Consider the following 26,959-nt stretch of genomic DNA (forward strand, 5'->3'; position numbering starts at 1 on the left):
CCCTTCCTCTCCTGCAGGCTACATAGACCCAAAACAGCCAATTCTAAATCAGCACAATCAGTACTTATCTTTTTCATACATATTTTTTCCCTACATTCAGTTTTTTTTCTATGGTTAATTCTTAATATCAGCCTTTTCCCACTAATATGGAAACAAATTAGAAAAGCAATACCTGGTTTTGTATTCTAAAGGTAAAAAAATTTCCAAATTAGATTTCTTAACATTTGAATTCTGAGTACTTCTAATTCATTATTCATGTATGACATATTAGATCTATATATCTGAACAAAATACAAAACCTCAAGTAGACCACATTTCTAAAAATCAATTAGTTTTCTGCGATTTTTTATCTGGCCTTTTTTGCTTAGTGACTAATACCATAACTATTAGGAAGTCAGTATCATAATTTTTTACAATATGAGAATAAATATGTAAACAGAGGTGGACAAGCAAAATACCTCCTTCCTCCACTGTTTTTATTTATAACATAAAAGATAACTATTAACAGCTAAAGATGTGTAAATGTAGGTGCTACTTTTCATTTTGGTGTCCTGTAGAAAATCGTATTTCAGCAGGTAATTGGGTGAGGATTTTGGCACATGAAGAAGGCAATCTTGCAGAAAATGTTTGGAAGTGAAGATAAACTTTTTTTTGGCCTTTCAGGAAAGCCTTGAGAAGGTTTTTCTGTAATTTACTTGAATCACCCAAGCTGTTTCATTCCCTTTGTTTCTTTACACTTTTACATTATACTTGATAATCACATATGGATTATTTCTTTCGACAATCAGAAACTTATTATACTTAACTTCTTAATACTGGCTGTCTGTACAGTTATTTTTTATTTTTCTCAAAAGAAAAGGGGGGGAATTTTGGAAAAAAAGAGCAATTTAGATTTTTTCCTTTTATTTATATAGTTCTTTGTGGAGCAGAAAGAGGAACTGCAAAAAATATGGTAGTAACTACATATTAGGGAAAAGTACTTGCCCTTTGATAATGAGCTACTCTGTTAACACAAAGAACCACACATTTTTTCAATAGCAATATATATTTTACTGGCTATCAGAATGATGTCTCTTAAGATCACAGGTCACTGTATCTGAAAGACAGACCTTCATTCACCTGTCACTGACCTGGTTTCAATGACTTAGGTCAACTTGCAGTCAGAAATTTGAATTGAAGTTTGCTATTGGCTCAGAGTAGCCTTGCAGTTCTGTGGGAAATGAAAGGAAAAGGCGGAAAACATACAGCATCTGGACAAACTGGAAGGCAGAACAAATAGTGGAGATTTAAGGTGACTAGTATTTCCCTTTCAGTGGTGCCAGGTCTGTAGCAGGTTATGGTAGCCATTGTACTGAATCAGTGTTTGTCACAGCAAATATAGAAAAGAACAGGCTTTTCCAAAGCATCATTATTGAAGAGGTATGAAATGAGTCCTGAGGATTGCCCCCACCACAGAGAACAAGAAAATCACAGCTGCTGCAGAGAGACAGACCTAAACAACAACAAAGGCATATGCTCCTGAGGACAAGAGCCTTGGGTTTCTTTAGATTCCTAACAGTGGAAAAAAAATCATAACCTCAACCAATGCAGAGAAACCTATATTCTGGCAAACTTTTAAGAAGAATTCTCATCAAAGCAATCATACTTGATTTTCCCCCTTTTGTGACCTCTTTTTTTCCTACAGAAATATAATCCAGGTCCACATTTTTACTTACCATTTGTTAAACCCTCTCAATACATATAAAATGGCAACACTAATAGTGTTGCCATCTGTAACACTAATAGTGTCATGTAGTAGTAACCAGGAAAAATTTCAAAACACACACAATTCTATTTCTGTTTCTATTATTAAACATCTATCTGGTTCCTTTTGATTATATTCTATATGTACATATATTTTACATGCATATAGTCAGATTTGCATTGGCATGTACAAAGTTGTGTGGGCAGCATTCCAGCAAGGTCGTCTTCAGAAGAAACACATGTAAAAGTGGATTCAGGAAGGGAACTGTAAAGCAAACATTTAGGAAGCATCCTCCCTTCAAAGAATGTCAAAATGTTTTGGAGACTTATAAATACAGAAACTGAGACATATAGAGCTGTCTATGGAACAGAAGGAATAAAATTCAGTCAGTGCATGCTGTGTTTCACCACAGCCAATGTGTACCAGAAATTTATTGCCTATGTAAGGAATATTTCAATAAAATTACATAGATACTCAAACACTTGTTTAGAGTAAACACCAATCTAGCATATTATGGCCTGACACTACAAACTATTAAATATGTAAAAGAAAAATCAGTCATGAGTAGGTGTGCTGGTGTGCAGGGGGGAAGTTGTTTATATTTAAACACATGCATATGTGTCTTCAGATTACATTTTCATCTTTTGTATGTTGATGAAGAATCGTGTTGACCCTGACAAGATACAGTGCCATAATTTTAGGAAGTTTGTGTGTTTAATACTTATCTGAAGAATATTTTTTCTTCTGTTTTTGTTAGCCACTAAAATGCAAAGTTGAAAGCATGTTTACTTTGTTGTCAGGCTGTGTATATAAGGACCTTTAAATATATTTCTGTTAATATAAATTTGAACCAATAATATGAAAAGTGTCAAATGGAAGAAAGGAACTCCCTGAAAATCTGTCAAAACTTTTTAGTAAATCACAGTTATACAAGATAGAAAGAACCAGATCATGCTGTAATGACACATCAAATTCTTACCATGCTCAGTTTCTGTGTAGAAACGTGGTAATTCCATGAAACTTTAAAAAATGTTGGTTTGCTATTCTTTGAATGAAGAGTTTAGTAAAGTGTACAGACACAGTGCAACTGATTTCAGAGAGAAATACATATTAGATTATAATGCATTTGATCATTACTGTTAGTTGAAGGGATCAACTCTACTATCCCCAGTGCTTACCTGAGAAGGTCTGGCACACAGCTTACTATGTTCAAACAATTGAAAAGTATGCTGAGAAAAGTGTGAGGGACCAGGAAGTCCAATCCCAGTACAACTCTCTTCCCATGCTTCTTTAGTCTTCTCAACTTAGGTCTTCTTTGTGCACCCAATTTCCTGTGCACCTTTCTTTTTTTTACTTGTTGGTAACATGTCAGGTTGGTATCATACCTACCCTAGTTGTTTTCACTTTATTCCCAGAGGAACAGCTCCATCCCTTACGATCTGGAAGAACTTTACATTCCTCCCCTTCAAGACATGGTTGCATGTGGCACCACCATTTCTGCTCCACTATTGAAGCTACAAAAGAAGAAAACAAATGTGTTTGTATTTTGTTGAAATGGACATTTTAAGATGTCATTATGCTACAACATTTCTTTTATTTTCCAGGAAAATATGGGAAACATGTCGACTGACAGTTAGTCTGTGATTTTGAGCCACCTCAGAACCCTCAGAAGAAATTAGATTTCCAATTTGCAAAAGGTGCTATGTGCTTCAAAGTCAATCTCTTCATAGCATTTCTTCCCAACTTCATTTTATCTTGCTCAGCCAGATTTCAAAGGTTTAAGTAGAATCTCTTCTTTTGCTTGGTCTATAATATAGCCTAGCATAGTTTGATTAAATTTATTCTCCAATGATGACATATTTACAGCTTCACTGACAGCCAACAACATATCAACATTAAAGAGATCATGTAAAGGGTGAATCCTGCCACTCTTTCAAAGAAAGAGATGTGAAAAATCACCTAGTATTTTCCCAAACAAAGCATATGAACTATACCAGAATTGCAAAGACACTAATATTGCACTGTGAATAGGAATAATAGCGTAGGTCTAAAAAGATTAAAAATCAGACAGAACTGTGTTCTGTTTGTTTGCTTGTTTCTTTCCAGTTAGATAAATATATAAATAAGATGTAAAACTGTAGTACATGAAAATTATATGCTTATGTAGGTTTTGCATAAATACTTTTAATTAAGTGAATTTCATACAACTCCAAGAGTCCTCATTTAGTTAGATCAAATTTAGCCTCTCAAGAGGCCTCTTTTGCTGGCATCTAATAATTTTGTTTAGCATTTCTACAGAGCGATGGCAAATAATTATTTTTTCCATCTTCCATTCACCTTGGACACCCCTTTCAAAATGCAGAAGCTTTCCTACTCGTATTTTAAATAGTTAGCTGTAATGGAGTGGGTCTCATTAATGACCTTAAGCCAGCAAAAACTCCCAGGAACACAAAGAAAGGAAGCAATAGAAGGAGTCGCACCATCAACACAAGAAGGAGCTGCCCGGGTGGTACCTGCTACCTGCCCAGGGAAGCAGGAACACTTCACTGTCTGTGATCTTTCTTCTATCTTATTCTTATTGCAGCATCTGTGAAGCGCCACCACTTCACAGGTCCCAGTTTTAACATGGTGAGCTGTGAAAATAAGAAGATGAAGAATTTGATATCTTCGAGAAGTAACATCATATTGTTTCGTTTGGATTTTTTTTAATTAGAAATGCATTAAACTTGGCTCTGTAAGGCAATCTGCCACACATGAAATAAGAATTGCAATGGTATTAACACTAGTATGGAGAGTAGATCTCTTTTCCAAATGTATTATAACTATCTCAGGCAGAAAACCCCGGCTAAAGAAGAACAGTTGAACAAGGCTGCAAATGGGCTTGTTCAAATGAAGCGGGAAGCAGAAACATAAAACTAACCTAGAAAATACATTAATTTCTGGACTCCCATAAACAGCTGTACCTCTACCAGTATTTTTTTTTTCTTTTTCCCTATGGGAGAAACTTTGAAATGAAAGTATATAAATGCTCAAATACCCATACATACATATGTTTTCACAATCCATGTCTCCAGACTTTACGCCCAAAAGAGACTTTGACATAGTATTCCAAAACCTTCCTACAGGTAGACAGAGCAACTGGCAGGATACAGGGAAAACACTCAAACGAAATCCAGAAATAAAATCTACTAAGGAATGACACTTTAAATTTTTCTGCCTGGCAGTGCAAAGTTAGCTTGGGAACATGGGGACCCAAATCTTTCAAACCAGGGAGGCAACAAGACAATCCTCATAATTCCATATCTGTACCTATCACTTCCATTCACGCTGCTCTAGCTGATTACCAGAACCATATTGCTAGAGTCCAATCAGAGGACCAATTTGGTACGAGAAGAGCTACCAAAATAGCCTTTCTGGTTCAGCAGCCAGTTACCAAAGGATCTGGAGTTTGGAAATGTTTTAATTGAACTTTTAGTAGTTGCTTATACAAGGCCAGATATTCCTGGGGGTAGTTCATTACCATCAGAAGAGAGAAAAAAATCTGAACTTTAGCTGATATTGACCTACAACCATGTATGGGCAGGAATACTAATTATGTGAAGCAATATGTGTCCCTTAGTTCTGCTGCTATTAAACTTTTTGTGCTCTTTATGCAAAGGCTGTGTACTGAATTCTTCAGCTACCTTTAATATCTCTAATGTCAAACAATAAACAAGAGCTTCTACAAGGAAAAGAGCCCAGCATTGATGTCTGGATTCACTCCATTGTTATTTCACAGTGTCAGCTCCTAAAAGGCTTGAGTAAGGAACAAAACTTGATGTAGGCTACAGACCCCGTGAATTTCCTAGACGTAAAACCCACAGATAGCAATTAGACTCTGGGTCTTCATCAACAAAACATAAACTGCTCAACATTTCATTGGGGAACTATGCGTTTTTCAGTATAACAAATTCCAGTGAACAGTTTGTGGTCTTTGTCATCACTCAATGTATTGTACCGTGTCAAGTTTGATTATACTCAACCACATCATGCTGTGCTACAGCTGAAATGATATAACACAATGCAAGCAATTAAACCATGATCCAACATATTTTGATATGCTGAAATGTTACATTTAAAATCAAAAACCTAGGAGGAAAAAAAACCTCTTTATGCACAAACACTGATGTTCTTCACTTTCCAACTGTAATTTTTAATTCAATAGAGGATGAGGAAAGTAATTCATACTATCTGCCTGGACTTGGCAATCTCATACCTTTAAAGACATTGAGCAAATATTTTTACAGCTACTAGCACAGGCTACCCCAAAAATTACTTTTAATTCTTTTCTAAACAATTCCTCTCGTATACATGCCAATAAAGCAATTTAAATAAATACATTCTTTTTTTTTCTTAATAAAACACTTGTAAAGTTCTTTATTTGTGAATAGGACAAAAAATTATCCTAGGATATATTGGGTATGTACAATATATAGTAGAACAAACACATCCTGCTTTTGCAAGTTCATATTAACTTTAATTTTGATAGGAATTACATTCCTTATACCCACTCATCCCAACACAAATTCGCTAAATTGTATTTTTTGAAAGATACCTAAAAAAAGCCTAGAAACTGAATCTACAAAAGAAAGTATATTTAGTGATAGGATTACTACTTACTTTTTCACTATATCAGTTTTAATTTGTATTCTGTATATCACTGATCCTGAAATTTTGTGTCCTAACTCTCCTATCATATAACTTTATACTGCTTTACTGTCTTTACAAAAATGCTGTAATACAACCACTAAGGGAAAACAAAGTACAATGTACAAAAGTACCCATCAGGAATGGAAGCCTGTTAAAAGAGCTATTGTAAAATTCTGTGAGGGAAATTTTCACACTGAAACAAAAATTTTGAAAGCCTCATTTGTAGTAATTAGGAGGACAAAATCAGGCATTTTAAGACTTTTATGGAAAAAGAGTGCAATGAAATGAAACAGTCATATTCACATACAATACAGAAAAGCATTTCAAAGGGTGAAAATGCATATGTAAAATGGAAGAGAATAAAAAATAGCCACATACTATCAATATTATTTGGAGAATCTTTAATAAAGATGCTTTGAAATTTTCTGGGTATAAAATAAAAACATCTTAGAAAAATTTACAAAGATATTTCAAACACTGAGAAGTTAGGCTAACCATCCTCTAGTTTCTATTTGCCATCTAGAAAATGCTATGATAATTCCTTGAGAGGAATAGTAGGGATTTCAGGTCCTTATGCTATCAAATAATTAAGTTCCAGTGCAGTAAGGACAGGATCTGTCACATTCATGTGAAATTAAAGCTTCTGTACAGTAGATAAAGGATTCCCCACAATCTAAAACAAATTAAATTTATTAAGCCATTGGATCATTCCACAAAAGGAGGATGGTACTTTGGGAGATTCACATTTTGGTTTTGTTTCTTTTCATCCTAGTACAGATTTCAAAGTAGGCTGCTTGCTTTGCAGAAATTATTTGAAGAACCGAATGTCATTTCTGTAATCTCACAGAAATTAGTTATTCAAAACCACTGCAAACAGTATTTCATTTGCTGCTAATGCAAGCAGTCCTTCCTGAAGTGTGGAGAGAGACTGAAGGAAAAAGACTCAGAGATCTCTATGTGTACAGGTTGCAAAGTTTTCCTGATGATTGTACATAACATAATATACATATAAATTATGTTCCAGAAGATACAGAACACTGCATCATGAGAGTGGAGCTTGGAAAACAGGAATAACCATATCTCACCCATTAATGGCATATCCTGTAATTAACCTGCCACTTTTACAGATTTTTTTCATGTAGCGAAGCAAAATCATCACTACCTATCTCATAAATCAGAACCAGAAACTTCAGTGATCAGTATCATGTTGCAGGAAAAAATAAAACTATACATTTGCTAGTCTTCATTTTAGATTAAACTTTTCTTGTTCCTTCACAGCAATTAAATTCATTCCTTCAGGTGAATAAAATTTCAGTCACATTGGCACAGTGCATACGGCTCTAAGTTATGACCCTTACCCTCTACTACTGTGGGAAGATTGCTTCAGGGAAGAATGGAAGCTACTACTCAAGACTGTTATTTTGTAATTCAACGTAAAAATATGAATATAAGATATGTCATGTAGGAATGCAAATCTTGCATTAAATCAAGAAAATCTTCTGAATAGCAACTTTTCCTAGTCTCAGCATTTAAACACTGATGTTCAATTATGTTACCCACCTGCTCAGTCATTTGGATCTTTTCTTTCCTGAAAGTTGCACAGATCATGCATCAAAATGTACACTGGCCATTAACAAAGAGGAAGAAATCATGTTGCCAAGAACTAAACAAAATATAGTCACAGCTTTATTATGTTTCTGTCTTCAGGATCCACATCATTGCAGCAGCCAAATATAAATAGCCAGGAAAAAAATCAAAAAGGTTCTATTAAAAGCTCTCTGCAAAGACACCAGCACAGCTGGGTGATACAGTTAAATCCATCTAATGACTAAGAGCTACTGGAAGCAAAAGAAGATCCCTTGTTTCTTGTCCAGCATTCTTTCATCCCCTGCTTGCATGAACACTGTCATTTGATAGTGAAAATGGTAAGCCAGGAATTTGGACTGGAAGAAAAATTTCCCTTCTTTTAGGCTTAGCTCTCTACCAATTTAGCTCCTACAACTGGGTGCAGAGACCAATGAGAAGCATTTTCAGCCAAAGGAAGAGGAAGGAGCTGGCAACCACAGATACCTGATTACCTGCAGAAATCAGTTCTTATATCAGCTTGCAAGAACTGCAGCTCTGAAATCTTACATGAAATAAATATATCCTATTTTATTCTATTTCAGGTAATTTTTCTGAGATCACAGAGACTATTTAAAACCTGCAAAGCTTTGTTTGTTTGAGTCTATGGTATAGGTGAGAAAAGAATTATCAACAATAAATAGAAGAATGGAAATTACATTTAGTCATGAATCTCAATCCAAATTGCATCTAATATTTTATACATTTTAGACTTTTTGTCATCTTGGGTATGATCAGAAGATGTCCCATATGAAATACTATAGTAACCCAGTTTTTCAAAGTAGGTACATGTGCACTTTGTATCCATGTAAAGCATAACCACATTAATGATTATAATGGAATGACTCTTTCAAGTTATCATCTGTAAGGAAAAATAGACAGTATTTCAGGATATTGTCAACTTACTTCATCCATTTCCCTAAGTGATTAGTCACTATTCTATACTACAATATTCAAACAAATGTGTGACTGGATGTTATTGGTAAAATAAATAAAATTAGTGGTTATAATATACTCCTTTTTCAGAAGAGGTTCTAGATCACTGCCCTACCCTTAAATGACCAAGGAAAATAAAGAGGGTTTTCTTGTTCACATAGTTTATTTGCTTTGTTCATACTGATTGACAAGGAAAACAAATGTAGGTTATTTTTCCGCTAAACTTCAGCAATTTCAGTATGTCATATCAGTCTCAATGTGTCACTGTAGAGAGGAAGGATACAAATGAACTTGCAAAATCTCCCTCACACACACAAAAGACACACTCTCACACAATATTATTGCATTTTTTCAATATTTTAATACGTGTTTGTAGCTGCTATTTCTAAGCAATCAAAATCTTATATATTGCTGTCAAGTCAGGATTTCCATCTAACTTGCTCTTTAAATGTCAATAAGATATATGAAAACAAATACACTATCTAATTTCTTCATTCAATTAATTTTAACATTCTTCAATATTTTCTATAATATCCATGCAACAGCTGTTAGGGAGAAACTTGAACATAGTTTATTTCTACTCTACCAGCAATGGTTTGATAGTACTGCAGTTCTGTGATGTGAGGACACAAACAATGTGACGCTTTTTGTTAAGGATGAAATCTTTGATTTGACCAGTCATTAGTGCAGTTGGGGAAACAAAGCAGCCAAGACTTTGGGAACACAAGCTTCAGCTTGCTTTTGTGAACACAAAACAAAGCACAACTCCATTTCAGCTCCATGGGCTGAAGAGAGAACTGGCAGCACAAACATTGGGAAAAGATGCCTTACTCCCAAAGCAGCACTGGTAGATGTACATCAACAGCAACCTTAGTGAACATTACCTTTAAAGATCAAATTCAAAACACTTTGAACTCAGTGTTTTTGGATAGGTGGTTTTTAGACCAGAATTTCAATGACAGAGTAATTTTTGTTTTTTCCAATAAAGGTGACATCTGAATTTGCAACTGAGATATTTATTCTGATGATTGAATATGCAGCACCTGTTATAATGATTGAGCAAATGAAGATATATAGTCTAGACATGTGAAAACTATGGTGAATTAAGATTATTAAATAAAACAAAATCAAAGAGAATTGTATCCACAAGGGGTTCTTTTGTTTTTTGTTTTTTTATTTTGCACATTTTTTAATTGGTTTCAAAGTCTTAGGATATTTTTTAAATTGGGAAAATTATCAAAAACAAAGCTTTTTTTATTTTTTAAAATCTTACTTGCTGTTCTTCTTTTTCTTTGCTGTTTTTTTTTTCCTTGTTTGGCCAGTGAACAGAAAAATCAATTACGGACACAGCAGTAATTCCTGTGTCCTCAGTGGTGACAATGAGGCATGACACAGTTGTCGTGCATCTCAGGAAAGGCAGTCATGTTGCTTTATTTTCAGATGACACATGGGGTTGTACTATAGTAACAGCAGGACAAAAATGCTAATTTTGTGCTATCCTATTCTACACTCTTACAGAATCATAGAATGGGTAAGGTTGGAAGAGACCACAGTGGGGCTGTGTCCTTTTGACAGCTTCCCTCCAGATACTTACGTACATTGTATATACATATAGGCTGTCAGGAGCCAGTGTTTCCTTGTGGCCAAGAAGGCCAATGGTATCCTGGGGTGCATTGCCAAGTCGAGGGAGGTGATCCTGCTCCTCTACTCCACCCCAGTGAGGCCCATCTGGAGTACTGGGTCCAGTTCTGGGCTCCTCAGTGCAAGAGCTCCTGGAGTGGGTCATACAAACAGGATTAAGGGACTGGAGCATCTCTCTTACAAGGAAAAGCTGGAGGAGCTGGGCCTGTTCAGCTTTGAGAAGAGGCAACTGAGAGGTAGCCCTCATCAGCGTATATATTATATATGCCCATACAATTATTTCTGAAAACCCTACAAACACACCTTATTGACAGGTCTTATTTACTGTATTCACATTCCCATGCTTTGTACCTCAGCTACAGTTATTAAAATCACTTGTTTACTTTGGGCACTGAAAATTTCAGACAGAGTATGCTCTACTTACACCAGTGGAGAATCAATTTTAGGTTAAAAGTACAGCATTGTTTTTCATTTCTCTTTTACTCTGATGTCTCTTGCATCTTGGGATAGGTTCTCAGGTGAATTGCTAAAAAAACTGTAGCTGATTGCTTGGAATATTTTGCAGTGCCACTTGTAGGCAACACACACAGAGAAAATACATCTAACTGCAGCTTGTCCCAGGCTTCTTGGATTGAAAATGATGTTTTCTCTCCTGAGAGAATAATTTTAAAAAAACAAGAGTCATTCTTGATAAGTGTTTATTCTGCAGATGCTGGCCTAGCTCCTCTACCCCTCAATTAACCCAATTAGTCCACTTGGGTGAAGGATGATGAGCAAAGTTCATATGACAACACTTACGCACACAGCATCTCCGGTAGCCTTTAAAACCTGAACTAATGAATGGTTTGCCACAGTCATATTGCCAAGCATAATCTTCTGCACAGTGCCAAAGAAAAATCTCATCCATCAGTTTGTCTGCCAGCCATCATTTACAGCCATCTGTATGGGAAGACATTTTCCCTTTTGGAAAAACATCAAGGAAAAACTACAATATAAGCATTCCCCTGAGAAGAGCTCACTAATGAATCTGTGAGATTTAGCCTCAGATATTCCCATAGCAAAATGCATGCATTGAAAAGACTTACTGGAATAAAGTAGCAAGCTGGCATAGTCCCAGCTGTTCTCACAAACAAAAACTACAGATGGAGCACTTCATGTAGGATCTCTTGGACCTGGAGAGCCCACAGCCATGTCCTGGCCTTACTGAGGCTAATTGTATTCAATCAGTCCTCTGGCAGGAGTGAGCCAGTCTTAAATAATCTTACCTCCTCTCTCTCAGAAAAGTCAGTGCCTTTTTATGGCAATGTCTATAAATTATTACTTCATACCAAACTTTTAGCCAAAGAAACAGGAATTCAAAACACAACCGATTTTCAGGAAGCCTGAAGGATAATTTCCTCTTCTCCATATGACCCCACTCAGCCTAGAGTGTTGCCGTCCCTAGGTCCGACTTTTTAATTTTGAAATTGGGTAACCTCTAGGTTCACAAAACCACAAAACATTCAGAGACCAGATCACAAACAGCAATCATTGTGGGAGTTTCCAGCTCTGCATATGTCTACCCACTGGATGAGGAGCCTCTGCACGTTATCCCAGTCCTCACCTCAAGATGGGCTCCCTGAGTGCAGCCTGCCTGCTGGGTCTTACCCCACCTCCCACTTCAGGTGCCCAGAGAGGAGCTGCACCACCAGAGCCGCCCCATTTGCCAGGCAGTGAATAAGAGGATGATGAAAGCAGCAAAAGCTCCATGTTTCCTTATGGGACAGAACTGGAGCCACTTTGCATTTTGCAGATGAGATGTTTCCCCCATTTCTTCTCCAGCAGCTGTGAGCTGACACAATCCGTGAGAAAGTTTGTGTTGAACCAGTAGAAAAACACTCGGGGCAAGGTGCAGTTTATAAATACCACAAGTCAAAAGCCACAGTATCTCTGAGGTTGTTATCAAACATGTTAAGCAAACGATATATTAAAGTGTGCAGACATTTTTCAAATTAACAGGCTGATGCGTGAGATTACTAATTATATGATTTCACAGAGAAAAAAGACTAATCCAGCTTTTAGGCACTCAAAAGAACATTTGGCACAAAGACTTTTTATTCTCTCATACTGTCTCTTTGGGCCTCCTGCCAAATATCTCGACTCAGCAAGAAGCGGTAGCACATGTCTCAGTGCAGCCTTCAGCCTTTGGCAGAATACAAAACCCCCCACATTTTCTCCTCAGTCTCAGAGAGTCAGAAGCCAGTAGTTTACACAATTATGAGGAATATATTTCCTGTTTCACTAGATGACGCTCATTATTGATTTTCTTTTCTTTCTAGCTGACCCAAATGGTCACATTGTATAGATGATAAATTAGCATGTTCTCAGGGATACGTCAGAAAAAAAAATTATGGCATTTCCTCCTCCCTGTATTTGCATGACCCTGTGGCACAACACCTTCACCCTAAGTAGTGCCTTAAGAAAAATATTGTTTGTGGAAGTTTCTATGGAATAGGATTAGTGCAGCAAGGTGGAGAGGTATATTCTGCCCGACTTTTGAACTGCCCGTTTGCAGCCTTCTCATGCTTATTAAAAAGTATATCAAGCACTTAGAGGTGCCTCTAGGGAGACAGTAGCCAAAGCCCAGGGAAGTGGAACCATGATTTCCACAAAGAAAGGTGTAGCTGTGTCCCTGCATTATATTCCATTTCAACTCACATCTTACTGCTTGTGTGTGATCTTTCTTCTGCAATTAAGATCTTAATGTATTAAGGTTCAGAAACTACTTTCACAGAATCTTAGAATGGCCTGGGTTGGAAGGGACCTTAAAAAAAATTTAGTTCCAACCTCTCTGCTGTGGACAGAGACACCTTCTACTAACCGGGTTGCTCAGAGCTCCATCCAAACTGGCTTTAAACACTTCCAGAGATGGGGCACCCACAACTTCTCTGGGCAACCCCTTCCAGTGGCTCATCATCCTCACAGTAAAGAATATATCTAAATCTATTGTCTCTCAGTATGAAGCTATCTCCCTTGTAACTACATCCTCTTCTAAAAAGACCCTCTTCACTTTTTTTGTACTTAAAAGACCTCAGTTATAAGATGGTCAATTCATATTTAAGCATGTCAACAAGAATTTCATTATCAAAGTATTCATGTTTCATTTCACTTTTCTTTTCAAAAAATTATGCTTAGCACCCCTTATTCAGCCTATGCTAAGATTTTTCAAGCTTTGAAAAGCAACACTCACTCAAATTTATGTTGAAAATCTAATAAATCCCATCAAATAAAGAAGACCAAAGAGAAAGCCATGATTTCCAAACTAAGCAGCCCAATTTTTTTTCCTGAAGGCTAATATGAGCAGCACTTGTTTAATATCGATAGTGAAGAACTATTAATCTGATGAAACTTGCTATAACAGACGCATTCCAGGATTTTAGTGATGACCTGATAGAAAACAGTCAGTGAAGTCAAGGTAAAGTTCTGAAAATTCTGCAAAATTAAAGATTCCCATTGTGCAAAATCTTTCCAAAGATAATAATCAGAACAGTGAATCACTCACTATCCCTCTTCTATGCAGAAAGGCATTTATGTACAGCTGTGCACTCACTATTTGCATGAAAACAAGACACTGAAAATAACATTTAACACTTATATGTGTGTATACATCACATATTTATGTGATGACATTTAACATAATATCTATAAAAAGCATTTAATTTTTGAAATTCCACCTTTTAAAAGCTCTGCAAGATTTTTGCTTGCTTGCTTGCCTTGATCATTGTCTGGTTGCTTATTTAATTTTATACACAGTTTTAGATGGTGTGTTAAATTTTTTTAGTTTGATGTTTGGTTTGGCTTTCTTTTTTTTCACCTTATTTTCATGACTGGATAGAATGTACTAATTTAAAGTTTCTTTAATTCTCTAATGTATTTTTATAATATATTGCATTCCATTTTGCAACTCTGTAATGCATTTTTACTTAATCAGTCAGATAAAGCAAATTAACAAATACACTTTGAAATATTCCTCCCACAAACCATAGGCACATGTATGTACATTCAATTTCCTGACAACTATACAACTGCTTCTTTTTATTTTTTTTCATTTTTCCTTTTTTACACCCTGCCTTCTAGGACTTCTCCACCATCCTTCAGACTCCTCCATATGTGCTAAGAGAAACTCCATAGAATGTCCCAGTACACAGTTCACTGTCTAAAGAAAGATCTAAATTTTGAGTTTCAGCTTGCTTCTTTAGAGCCCCAGGCAAGCTCTTTGAAGTGTAAAGTCAGGAGGGAAACTTAACTCAGGCCTTTAGAAAAAAAGTGCTAACAAGGCAAATGTCTAGTCCTGTGAAATGCCTTCCTTTGGAGTGATCTCTGCTGCTACTACCTTCCCCCTACATTGCTGATTCCATATAAATAGCAAGTCTCTGAGCCACGGGTATGATTAATCAATAAGGATCTAGACAGAGTCTATGAATTGAAACTGGATGGCCTGGGAAGAGACTGGCTATTCTTCAAGAAAAAGGAAAAGAAAGCACATTCCAACAAGCCAAGTAAAGAGGAGAAACTGTCAGGAGAGCCATTCAGAGTAGTGCAATGAAGAATATTTTTGCCCAGTAGATTCCCAGTAGATAATACTTTCAGATATGTCTTGCTGAAAACATACCTTTTAAGATGCTACTAGTAGACTCTCTGGCATTTGTTACTGAAGGAACTGTGGTTAACAAAGGGTCTTGATAGGAAGCATACAGACCAACCTCAGAGCTACCCAAAGTCAGAAGCTGCAAAAATATCACAGAACCCAGAACTCCAGAAGCATATTTTTTAACAACTAGCCTGTAACAAAAGCAGCTGAAGTAATTCACACCTTAAAAAAAAACTATTCAAAACAACAATATGGACCAAAAAAATCATAATTATTCAGGGGCATTTTCAGACAATGAAGATTTGGCTTCATGTTTGGCATCTTAATCCTGTATCTTTATGGAAGCTTATACATTGCACATAGGGATGTAAGAGGCCACACCAGGCCAGCTCAGGATCCTTTTTCTGCCTATCTACAAAATAAGAGAGGCACCTTGTGGAGCTAGACCACTGCTGGGACACAAGTACAGAGCACAGTAGAGCTTGCTGGGCAGCTCTTGGACATGAGTTTTTTGGGAGTGCACACCTGGAACAAAATAAAAGCAAATTATTAGTAAACTAATTTTCTATTATTCCAGAGAAGTCAAGCCCCCTGCATTGAATATGAGACTCACAGACCAGCCAGACAACTCTGCCTCCTGCCGTGGAGCAGAGTGAAGCCTATGGTGCTGTGCTGCTCCTGATGAAAAGGCTGGTGAAGGGGCTGCTGCTCAAGGCAAGCTTCCAAACAGGTCCAGCTCCCACAGTTCCTCCTTTGTCATGTTACCCAACACCCAGATCCATCATTCTCCCACAAGAGCTAGAGCAATGCTTCTGCAGGTGCAAGGAATGAGGCCCTGCAAAGATGTTATGTCAGTGCTAGAGACTGGCCATGCGAAAAGGAGAGTCCAAAGAGGCAGCCACAGCATTCATAACTTTCTTACCATTGTGAAAGTGCAAAGGGGTAAAAGGAGAGTGATTGGCTCTCAGGGAGATATGAAATCTAAAAGAAAAAAATAATTAAAGCTTGAGTTTTAATGCAACTCTTGCCAATAGGAACTTGCAAGGAAGACAGACAAATTACCTACTGCACATAAAATTATAGCATCTGCTACTGGCTTCATACATTTTTATGACTGCATATTCTTTGATCTTTTTGCTACTTTAATGTAGGATTTTTGTCAGAGAGGTCAACATTAGAACCTCAAAACCTCAGACCTCACATTGCACTGTAGTGTGGTTTTTCATCAAATAACTGAGAGATTGGGTAGCAGTTGTTATCTGTGGGCTGGTTTTAGTCTTTCAAAGTCCCAAGTGCAAAGCTGAATGCCACGTACAATACATAGCAGTGCAGTGTATTTGTCTGCCAAGGTCTAAAAATGTGTCAGAAATGACAGCAGACTGTTTATAAAAATCCATAGGGCTGTGCCTCTTTCCACGGTTAGATGAAATTGTTATGGGGAAATAACTGACTACCCACAATTCTTTACAAATATCTATACTGCCTCAACAAAATATTTTTACTGCTTTAGTTCTAAAATGCACACCAGAAAAAATACATGACTGTTAAATAACTGTCCAGGTCCACAGCACTGATATGCTGTGAAGGGAGCCAAGTGTAATCTTCTTTAGCCTGTGGAAGACTGTCACAAAGCTAAAAAAAATTGCTTTCCCCTTCAATTCACCACCTTAAAAGATGAACAGCAAGGGGATACACCAGAGAATTTGACAAAATGCCATTCATGAGACACCTTGTCTGATCACATACACAAATCTAGCGGACTTTTATCTTTACAGGGCTCACAAGTCAGGGAAGTCTTCAGAATATTCCTAGCACATATCCTTCAGGTGCAGCTCAAGTTAGCAGATCATTGTAAAACAAAGTAAAAATATGAAGAGATCAGAAACTGAAGATACAGCAGAATGAGCCAGCTTTTCCCAACTCCAGTGGGACTGCCTTGCTTTGACACCTAATTCTTTACGTGGAAATGTTGCCTTGTCTAGGAATTCTATGTTGACTGGGCACCTATAATTTCTAAGGAACAATAAGGAAGTAAACATAGGTACTATGAATCTCCTTTTATTTCACACACAACCACGCCGATATTTGCTTTGCTCTTCACTTGGATTCTTACTTTAATGAAGATGCTGCATAACACAGATATAATCTGATAATTTCTGATCCTCTGCCTGATCTCTCCAAGGGAGTCACATGTTCAACCACATTTCCTTTCTCATAGAGTTAGATGTTTCTAGAGTCCAGCAGCAGCACATGTATTTCTATGACATGAATATGTCATCTGATAGAATGACAATTCTATCTACAGTATATTCATGTCATGGAATATTGAATTTCTGCAGTTCATGCATAGTTGAGTCCCAAAAGCAGCACACAGCAGTGTCCAAACCTGCAAACTGTAAAGATTTCCTGGAATTTTGTCCCTGATTATTTTTTCTCAGGTACTGTACATATGCATTCTGACATAAACACATATACAATCCAGGACATACAAGTGTCTCCAGGTGGTAGCATCTAATATTTTAACATAGAAATGCATCTTGACATTTTTATTCACTTCTTGAGTCTTTATAGCATCACTTACTATATCATTATTACAATAATGAGAGTGGGGTTTCAACTATTCTCTACAAAACCAAAGACACATCACCACACACTGGATGTCTATGGTGCCTAATCTAAGCTGGACATCCCTGCATAATCAATGCAGCTAGAGAAAGAAGCGCTTCCAGAAGGTATTACCCAAATCTTAAGGGTGCAAGATTAGATCCCTCCTTAAGGGAAACAGCTACATCAGGAAAGATATTACTTGATCCCTGGTTAGTTATTTCATCTGTGATACTGCCCTCATTGGAATCTGACATTTCCACAATACTGAAACAGGCCTAACAGAGATCAGTGCTCTGTAATGACCATGTCTGCTCTAACAATCATAATATATATGTGTAAGTGAAACAAGCTAAAATATATCCACTGATTTATTGTCCTCTGTAAAGTTGGGTTTTAAGATCTATGACATTTGCCAGGACCTAGCAGAGGAGTCACGTGCAGGTCAAAATAGAACACTTGAATCAAAGGAAGAAACACACTCCCCTAGTTTTTATTTTAGGAGCTTTTAAAACTTTACTAGTTATGGTAGTAGCATACCAAGACTGGTTTTCAAAGTTCTCTTTAAAGAGTAAAATTTCTCCTTCAAAGTTAAAAAAAATAGAGAAACTTTGCGAACTCAGACATCCTGGATTCAAAATACATCACCGATTTATTTCTTCATTGTATTAATAAAGGGATACAAAAATACACAAAATCTGAAGCTTTTAAATCCCACTCTATAGCTGTAAAGTAACATTTCTGCAATTTCTCCAGGTTGTCTGTAAGAAAGAAATTTCATTTTCCCATCTATCTTTCCCTTAATTATTCATAATTGCTATGCATAAACCTAGGAGACTTTTCCATAAAATAAAGTAAAAAATAAATGCCAAAAAAGCATAACAACTTAATTTAAAACTTTTGGAATTGTTACTCCCTAATGATTATTGTTATGAAAAATTGAGTGATATTTTATAGTTTAACACCCGTCTCTTGCAATGACTCTATTAGGATAAGCCATAATTTGGCATTTTCCTACATTTTTAGCGTGGGACATAATGCTGCTTAAGTGTAGACTGTTGTATTCCTAGCACCCAACTGAAAAGCAAATTAGTTTATATCACTTCTACAGACCTGTTCTAAAGACAGATTTTTAGGAGAGCTTTTCTGGCAGGCAAAAATGGTGTGATTAGTGGGACCTTTTACTTTTTTTTTTTCCCCATTTTTTAGTATGACAGTTTTAAATGGGAGCCCTTCACAAGATTTATTGCATATCTAGGTTAAAAATGTTCATTAGGCTAATTCATATTTCAAAATAGAAACAAGAATTAGAGTTGAGAAATATATTTCCTTCAGCAAAATTATTATTTTTAAGAATACTTTCAGTCATTACTGTCAATAGTGTCCTATTGTCTAAACAGACCAGCATTGTTTATTGCAGAAAGATGAAAAAATAATGAGGCTAAAATATTGCCTATGATGAAATAAATCACACGTACTGCAAAAATAAGTGTATGATTTTCATATGCCATTCAGAGTATTTTTATTTAGTTTTGCTCTCACTTTCAGAAAAAAAATGAAACACTTAAGTGCTAAAGGCCTTTAGCACTAACAAAAGTTGATTATGTCCTATCAGTGGAGGTCTTAGTTCAAACTAGAATATTTTTGCTCTTTGTTATTTCCAAAAATAGCTGATTCTGAACATTTTTTGATACTTCTACAACTAAGAAACACCTGTTGTAGAGTATGGCATTTTTATAGACAACAATATGCAGTGGTCCTTTTAGTTTGTTTTTTTGAGTTTTTTTGAAAGAAATTTTTAAATTACATCAGTTTAAAAATTCTTTCTTTTTCTCTGGCACTTGGAGAGAAGTACTGAACAACTTACTTTATTAGACACTTGTGAAGGAGAATATACCTACCTGCCCCTCTGGTGGCTGTGCTCTTTTCTTCAGTCATGTTGCTCTTGACAAGCTGTTTTTCAGAGTAGAGCCAGGAAAATCTAATTACAGTGATATTGTGACAGAAGAAGGGTGGAAAACATGTTCTGTCCTTAAATCTCTTTGCAGAAAATGCATCTTGCAATTTGCAGGGCAAAAACTGAAAACTCATGAAAGTCATGAGCTAAGACCACTGAGCCCTGTGTAATGGGGTTCCTCCTATTTCCCCACTTTTTACCTGTTTGTATCCAATCCCACTTCTTTCCTAACATTAGGCAGAGGGCCTGAGTGCACTTCATTCCTGCAATCCCCCAGGAGACATGTCCAGGACTGGTGATCATCTAAACTATACTATGAACAGAAGTGGCCGAAGGAGGATAAAAAGTTACTTCTTTTCTCAGATGTGTCCAGGGCACAACCTCTGCAGGATGCCCTTTGTCTTCTGCAACACACCTTTCTAGCATACAATGATTTGTTACAATAAAGGAGAAAATATGGACCATTTACTTTTCATAACTGAGATTTTCTGGATTTTCACATATTTTTAAAACAGAAAAACACGGACATAGGAAACAGTATTTTAACTCTCCTAAGACAATTCTCAACCAAAACTAGCAGGAAAAAAAGAAATTTAAACAGCTTTCATATGCACAGTGTGCAGCAGTGTAACATGATGGCACAAAATTACTCTTCCTTATTTAAACTTTTATTTTTCTCTCAGATATAGTCATTTTTGCTCTTAATATCTCTGGCAGATGTTCTGGGGTGAATGAGGCAATTAAGAATCCAAAATTCCCATTTCTTCCAGATGCTTCTTTTCTCAATATTCACTCACTGGATATATATTTACTTTCCACTCTGCAGTGTGTAGTAGTTAGCACATGTTCTGGGTTCCATTTCACAAAATTTCCACAGTTAATCTGACACATGCCAATGCATCTTAGATGAGAGTTTAGCACTAGTAATATTTTTTTTCTATCAGTACTATATTTACATAATAGAACAAAATTGAACAAAGTTTTAAAGAAGTTGTTTACTTAAGAAATATTTTCATTGTGTTTTTCACAGGTACAATACTGTCTGCTGTCTGATTTTTAAAACTTTGTTTTTTCCTCAGTCTTTCAGCTCACTGAAGGAATCTAATGATGGTTTTGGTCTTTTCTGTGATCAATTCTGTTCACTGAGATAGAACTACAGGCTGAAGTGGTTCATGCTTGCTCCCCACTCATCAGACACATACATCGCTTTGGGCTCAAAACCTGGATTCAGAACAATTCTGACCTTCTCAGTAATTCAGACAGCTCTCTCTCCTCTCATATACAGCTACAGAGCATAGACTCGGCTGAAGCAATTCTAATAACTTGCACCTAAAAATACAATGGCACAATGCACCCAAGATTTGTGTTGGTCTTAACAGAATACTTTTATTTTGTATATCCTTTCTGTAGCTCTGTATTTACCCAAAATAACACACAAATTCAAGTTTATACTTTAGTCACTCAAGGGCACTTGATATTGAAGCCAGAAGTATTTTGCAAAAATGAATTCTAAGTCTACTGCATTTACTTGAGAACAATTTGAGTACAAGAGTTATACAAATCTTTGGGGAAAAAAGAACAAGACAGACTTGGCAGCTCCTGCCTCAGCCTCCTCATCATTACAGACAGAATTCTTGCTCAGCCTGGTAAAAGGGAGCTGCACAAGGCAGACTGCTCTTTTATGATTTTCCTGCTTTCTGTCATCTGAATCCCCAAGCCAGCCTCCATCCCTCAGTAAGCATGCCATGGCTTTGGTCCCATGTAAGTAGAGAAGTGGGTTTTTCTTGGTCACAGTTAAATGGTACTTTCACACTCCCAAAGGGAAGGTCAGAATTTCACTACTATTTCTTTGCAAATTTAACAATTCTTCCAGACTTTCTCTGCATGCACACAAATACCTTAAGAGCTGCTAACAAGAGGATGGGGCCAGACTCTTCAGTGGTGCCCAGTGACAGGACAAGGGGCAACAAACAGAAACTGAAACAGGAAATCCAATCTGAATATGATGAAAAACTGCTTTCCTGTGAGAGTGTGTGAGAGACTGAAATGTAAAGTTAATGGCTTAAACATTGCTATGAAGGATTTTTTGCACCAGAGGACTACACATGATTGAAGTGGCACAACAGATCCAGGGTCTGTTGCAAGAGACAGTGGCAAACTTGTCTCCCCCAGGAGAGTCACCTGGGGGTTCCCACCTTGCCTGAACATGTAGTAATCTACTGAACTCTGTTTTGTGGGACCCTCACCACCAAGAAAACCAAAACAGGGTCAATAAAACAACAGCAGGTACCATGGAATGGTGACATTTTCTGCTTAATCTGTCCCTCTGTCACTATTTTTCTCTCCCACTCCTCCCCCCCATAACACCTTTTTCTATTTCTTTCCATCTCTCTGTCTCTACCTCATATTTACTGTTAAATTAAATCCATACTATTGACTTCAACATATAGTCTTATTTGCACCTTAATTCAGGCAGAAGCATGTCTTAAAGTTTTAATTAAATTGGATCATAACAGGGTAACAGACCATTGGAACAAGCTGTGCAGAGAGGTAGTGGAGCCTCCTTCTCTGGAGATATTCCAGACCTGCCTGGACACAGTCCTGTGTAACCTGCTCCAGGTGAACCTTGATGATCTCCAGAGGTCCCTTCCCATATCAACAATTCTCTGATTCTTTGTATTTTTGCTCAACAAGGAGAAATTGAACAAATATAAAATCCAAGTTTAACAGCTAAACCTTTTTTAACACAACAGAATGACATTTGCAGAATGATACACAGATGTAAATAAATCTGTCACAGACCAGATTTCACTGGCTTCCGAACTGAAAAAATGAGACTCTTTTTGAAAATTAGAAATAAAATAAGACCTTTGGAATTTTATTCAGACATTATGACCCTGATACAGAAGAGCTTTCAAGCAGACGAAGGAAAAACATCCAAACTGAGTCCTCCTGCTAAGAGACTTTACAAAAGTTCCAGAAGCTGTCCAAAAGGTTGTAAATTATTTGATACAGGAATTCAGGGAAGAATTCACACTTACACTTAAAGCTTGAGTTCTCACTTTTTGAAAGGAATGAGCTCTGAAGGCTGTTTCAGAGAATCTAGAAGAGATGCCTAAAACTAGATGTTGTGGAAAATTCCCTGATTTTTCAGTTAGTTTTGAAAATCACCACTATTTTGTGAAGCTTCCATAAATAAATTATAAGCACTTAAAAAACTGAAATGGTCCATGTAAGCTATTTCAGCAGTGATGACCTTGCATTTTCCTCCTTCACCCAAGTCTCTCATACCTTTTATTAACATATGCATACATATATAGATTGTCTTCCAAAAAGATTGCAAATTTTGCAAATTTGGATTGAGTCTTTTATGGCTGGACTCACAACCTCAAAGGCGTTTTCCCACCTAAAAAAATTATATCATTCTAAAATTCTAACTCTCTATTGCAGAGGAAGACTGCCCCAGTGAGCCTTAAAACAGTAAATTCCCTCAGGCCCCCAGTGAACACAACTCAATTTTTTGTTCAGAAAGAAACTTTATAAGCCACAAACCAAAACAAAAATTTTTTTTTTTCTATGGATACTTCCCATAACAGCTGACTGCTTCTGAATGTTTCCTTGGCACCTGTATGACTAAGGAACAGCTGTTCTAAAATATGACATTGTACAAGCAATTATTAACACTGTTGTTGAGTAAATTCAGTGAAGACTGTCAAGAGAGAAGGGCACAGTCTTTATACATCAGCAGTAGAAAATTAATACAGATGAAAACAAGATTAACATATGCCCTGAATGTTATAGAAATAATCTCTACATGGCACGTGATTTTTCAGGCACAAACCAAACAATCTGAATATGTGAAATCCTTTGAGTTGGATTATGGGGTATGCAGTAGGTACCAGCACACATATGGGACAGTCATTGTTGATTGTAGGGAATGTGTATTGGAAAGTCTAAGGAACAGTGCAAAAAAACTTAATACTGGCACTACAATATATATGTCCTCCATACAGGAAAGCACATGTTGACTTTGAAGATAAAATTGGTTCTAATCCTGCCATTACAGTAATTTTACACATCTGGATAGAATTGTTTGTGGTTTGAGGGACCTTAAAGATCATCTAGTTCCACATACAAACTGTTAAGGATCAGACTGTAATTATAACATGATATCTACTCATTATATTTGATTTATAAAAATGTTAAATATTGAGAAAATATAATGTAAAGGAAACTATTCAGATTTTCTTTTCAATTATATTCTTATTTTATAGTCCCAGATGTATTTCTCCAAGGAAAAAAGACAGGAAAAAAGTAAATTGTCATACTAGTGGAGAAAAACCTGCTTGATTTCTCCACCACAGAAAGCTGATTTCAGGGTCTTGGATATAAACTTGTCATGACAGTCCAATATATCTCAAGATAATTCAAAGATTGGCTCCAAAGCCATCAGAAGACCCAAACAGAGCCTTTTCTACATTTCAGGTCAAATTCCAAGGCTGGAAACTTCAACCATAAGGTACATGCAGAGCTTTCCTTATAAAAGGAAAGCTCTTTCCTTTCCTAACATAAGGATTCACATTCTCAGAATAACTCAGTGGGCTCTTGTTGCTAGCATTAAGTATTTATATAGACACAAAAAATGACATTTCCTCAAAAGGTCTACTTATGTAAACTCATCTGATATTTATCTTTAAAATTTGGTAACAATTGTCCTGTTTACACTTCCTATATTACATATCTGTACTGGAAGGATCCTCTTAAAAGACAGCGCAGCCAGTACTCAATGAGTAAAAATGTTTTCAGAAAGAGGGAAGGTTCTGGAGAGTGAGCACAGGCAACTGCAGCAATGCCACTGCCTTGCTGCGGCATCCTGCTCCATTATGTATGATCGGTGTCTCAGATCACTCGACAGTCCTTCTCTTCCTTCCTGATCACAGCTGCACCTAACATCTTTATTTAAGACATTCTCTATGACATTATATACATTTAGGCAAATTAAAAATTCAGAATATAACTGCAAGCCCAGAAAATAATATTTTAAATATGGAAAGGCTACCAAAAATATGCATTACTATGTGCTACATTAATTGAGCACTTAAAAAGTTAACATAAAAATAAAAAGTTCTGATCAACAGATCCAAGAGAGTATACTGCATAACAATTTATTTCACACTATTTTTATGATTTTAATAAAAACTGTGGCATGCAAATGTAATCGCTCTGTTTTCCTAGGCTTAAGAATAAAGGAATCTAGCAGAATGCACTCAGTACACATAACTCTAATGGAGGAATTTGAGAAGAATATAAAACTGGAAAAGTGGGTCTGATTCCAGCATTAGGGAAATGTCAACATTTACTCATTATAGGAACAAGTAGAAGAATAAGCATATAATCAGTGTTTTTTTCAGTCCCAAGACCTTACAATATTTTCCTAACAAAGAAGTATAGGAAAGCTTAATCTTCTGAAACAGAAATTTGCTAAAGAAACATTTGAATGGCAGGACAGTTATCTAAAGGAAGACAGAATTACTATAAATGAAAATATTAAAAAATTTGGAATTTGAAACTGTAAAATCAACTATATAACTTTTACAAGAATATAAAGTTTTTTTCAATCATCTTCCTAAATCCACAATATAAACATCTGAATGTATTTAAGAAAATTACCCTGGGTACTTACTTGTGAAAAGTTAATAAAAATTTGGTATACGGATTACAAGACCAGGCCCAAAAAAAAAAAACCCTGTCCTTTCCCTTTTCTCAGAAAAACCTCAAGAAGCCATATTACTTGCCAAATAGAAATTGAAATATTTTTAAGTGAACAGTATAAGGAAAAATGCATGATGCATCATTGCAATGCTGGAACTTGTCTCTCCATGGCTGCTTCAAGGACAGACAAGATTCACAGCCAAGGGGATGGCGGGAATGGGGTAAAAAGGAAGGCAGACATTTGCTGTGATGGAGCTGGCAGCATAGGGAAGAAATAGGGACAACTCTGCTGTCGCAATAATTTCTGCACCCACGTCCTAGTGAACCATCAGAACTACTGGCACCTTAGCAATAAGAGATTCTTTTTCCCTTTAGATCCTGGCAGAAGGCCAAGGAATGTTATCTCCTGAATTCTAACAGATATGGTATTAACATTTTAGATTGCAGTGACAGATACTGATACAAAAGTTTTTGACTGACTATTTTATCTTCAAGGAAATAGAAATTTTTGGATTAGGTTCTGATCCTGATGCCTGAAACTTTCAAATCAGGCTCAAGCTAGATAAGAACATCTAATATCTTTCTTCCCTATGCCTGCTAAAATAAAATCATCTTCCTTTGTTTCTATATTTAAACATTAATTACAATTAGAATTAGGTTAGTGAAAGCTGCACAGAAGGCACTCTCATTTAAAAGAATTTATCTCTGGGCCAAACTTCTACAAGAGATAAGATGTTCCATGTTTGAGACAGCGGATATAACAAAAGTGTTTTTGAATGAAGCAGGACTGACAGAAAAATAATATATGAATGGATGTGTCTATCTAATATTTTGACAGACCCTACCCACCAGTTTCCAGCCTCACCTGGCAGCTCCAAAGGCATCCACACACATTCCGCTTCATGCCTGCAACTTCCCTCATTTAAATATTGGACATTTTATTTTCTAATTCCAGTAAAGAACCTGGGAATATGCAGAACAACTTTTCTGGTCCTTTGACAGGTCCACACAACCAGAAGGTGAATTTATCAGCAGGGTCAGATCCCTCAACAAATGTTACAGTACAGTGGAACTGGGAGACCTGAATTTGGTCACCTCTGTAGCTCACAGTTCAAACCACGTATCTTATGCCCCCAAAGAATGGCATTACCTCCAATTGGGCTCACTCAGCTCACTTGAAGGAAAACAAGAGGGAACATGCAGCTCTCTAGTGGTTACTTAGGTGGAAGAAGAAATGTCTTATATCTGGTTTCTGTATTCTGCACTTAAGTTACTTTCTGTTTTTAAAATTGAATACAAATGAATATTTCTGCATTAGGAATGCTGTCTTCTACACTGCGTAAAATCCTCAAAAGAATGGACAAATGTAAACTCATATTAAACCACTATAACCTCATGATGGAGGTATTTCTACAGAAAGGTT

The 26,959-nt window shown here is 36.5% G+C and overlaps 1 protein-coding gene across 3 annotated transcripts in view; it reads right to left on the reverse strand.

The window, feature by feature from the left end:
• Window positions 1-26,959, reverse strand: part of TAFA2 (TAFA chemokine like family member 2) — a 184,805-nt gene that overhangs the window by 19,664 nt on the left and 138,182 nt on the right. For all 3 annotated transcript variants that reach the window (XR_010999075.1, XR_010999076.1, XM_068190080.1), the window contains exons 3-4: window positions 4,225-4,377; window positions 3,134-3,258 (exon numbers count right to left, since the gene is read on the reverse strand). Coding sequence is in view for 1 of the 3 variants with exons in the window: in XM_068190080.1 (XP_068046181.1) it covers window positions 3,134-3,258; window positions 4,225-4,377 (278 nt within the window). In the remaining 2 variants the exon portion in view is untranslated. The remainder of the gene's footprint in view (window positions 1-3,133; window positions 3,259-4,224; window positions 4,378-26,959) is intronic.

The sequence above is a fragment of the Anomalospiza imberbis genome, chromosome 5 (genome assembly GCF_031753505.1).
Source record: "Anomalospiza imberbis isolate Cuckoo-Finch-1a 21T00152 chromosome 5, ASM3175350v1, whole genome shotgun sequence".
Lineage (NCBI taxonomy): Eukaryota > Metazoa > Chordata > Aves > Passeriformes > Viduidae > Anomalospiza > Anomalospiza imberbis.